General features: G+C 40.5%; 1 protein-coding gene across 1 annotated transcript; it reads right to left on the reverse strand.

The window, feature by feature from the left end:
• Window positions 1-696: 696 nt before the first annotated feature.
• Window positions 697-1,587, reverse strand: LOC127131752 (uncharacterized). The gene has a single exon (XM_051060667.1). The coding sequence runs from the start codon at window positions 1,585-1,587 to the stop codon at window positions 697-699; it is 891 nt and encodes a 296-aa protein (XP_050916624.1).
• Between the last annotated feature and the right edge of the window lie 239 nt (window positions 1,588-1,826).

The raw sequence follows: 1,826 nt of genomic DNA on the forward strand, positions 1-1,826 counted from the left end.
AGAATATCAGAATAGAGTAATAATGAAGCAACTTAAACATCATTCATTCAAGTACATAACATAGGGATCCAAAAGCCCCAATTTAAATACATTGTCAGATAACAGAATACAAAACATATGAAAATTAAGCTGCAAGCTTTCTGGCTTGAAGTTCTTCCAACTCTTTCTTGAACCTCTTCAATAATTCTTTGCAAAGCATGATGAAACTGATTGTAGTAGGATGGGTACTATCATTTCTTAGTTCTTCAACTGCATCCCTCAACTTCCACGACATGTCCTCGGCTGCCCAATTATAGAACTCCACCAATTTTTAAGCTTTGTACGGTACTTATCACTATCCCCTTGCAAAAAGTCGATGGTGTTTTTAAAGTATTTGTAATCTTCACCCACATACTCCCTTTCTTTCAACCATATGGAGCTGTCTTGGTGCAACGACTCCAACTTACCCTTCCAATAACTGGCAAACTCCTTAGCATCCCTTACTTCTCGACACTTCTCTTCCCATATTTTGGGTGAGACTGTAGAGGCTTCGGTGGCTATATCTTTGAGTCGGCGTTCTTGATATGCTTCGGCCTTTGCATGACGAACAAAAATAGTGAGCTCTTTTATCTGAGCCCCAAGTGTATCTCTTATCATCTTGTTTTCTTTTGTGGCAAGGTGCCACCAGTGCTAATTTTCTTGACATTCTTTCTGGGCTTACCGCATTTGACCCTTAAGAGTATCTAGACAAAGTTTAGCTTGTTCTAGCCCTACTTTGATCTTTTTCCTTTTATGAACTTCTTTGTTAAATTTTTCCACATTTTCCTGAAGTTGTACGTCCTTCCTCTCGAGTTCCCATTTCATTGTGTTTTTCTCATTTGTGACTTGTTGGAGTTTTAACTTCAACTCTTCATTTTCTTTTTCTAGTCTTGCCATGGTGGCCTTGAGTTCATCGACCTCCTCAATAGGGATATGGGTGGGTTTAGACTCAGGAAAAGGTACAAGTATCCAAATGATGAATGGCATTTTGATCACCTCCACCATTTCCCTTACCCAATGAAAATATGATTCTTTAGTGATCCTATTAACTCTCCCTAAATCAGCTTTTCCTTTTCGATTGACCTTTTTCCAAGCCTCTCTGATACTTTGGAATAGGCTAGGATTCTCAACCCCCAAGTCAAGCAACAAGAAGGCTTCCAAGGAGCTCGCATCCGAAGGACCCCCCATTGGGTACCCAAGTTGTCTTAGTGATAAAACCGGGTTAGAATTGACACACCCTTGAGTTCCAATGAGTGGTAAATTGAGAAAGTCTCCACAACTGAACATAATGTCCATACCAGTATATTCCTTGGAATACCAGGAAAGGTCTTCGGATCGGAGTGATCCTAACCTCTGAGGCCAACTGGCGTTTGTCTGTTCCACAAAAACACTTGTCTTTGGAAGATGCTCTAGGAACCACTGGTATAAGAGAGGAGCACAACAAGCAATCATTCCCTTCTTCTTGGTGTACCTATGGCTCATGTAGTAATAAACATCTGCTAACAAGGTAGGCACTGGATTTTCGGTGAGGAAAACGCCAATAGCAACCATGTCTACAAAACCATCCATATTTGGGAATAGGATGATGCCATAGATAGCCAAAGCAATAGCAGAGTAACAGACGTCCTAACTTTCTGCTTTTAACAAGGTATAAGCTCTTTCCAAAAGGAAATTTAGTGAGAACCCTTTAGTATTCCCTTTGACCTCTAGGTTAGCCTTAGCTTCTCTCTTGTCCATGTGAAGGGCTTTAGCAATGACTTCGGGTTGCAAAGATTCATCCACCCCTTCAAATAATGGCTTATTCTTCA

The sequence above is a fragment of the Lathyrus oleraceus genome, chromosome 3 (genome assembly GCF_024323335.1).
Source record: "Lathyrus oleraceus cultivar Zhongwan6 chromosome 3, CAAS_Psat_ZW6_1.0, whole genome shotgun sequence".
Classification (NCBI taxonomy): domain Eukaryota; kingdom Viridiplantae; phylum Streptophyta; class Magnoliopsida; order Fabales; family Fabaceae; genus Lathyrus; species Lathyrus oleraceus.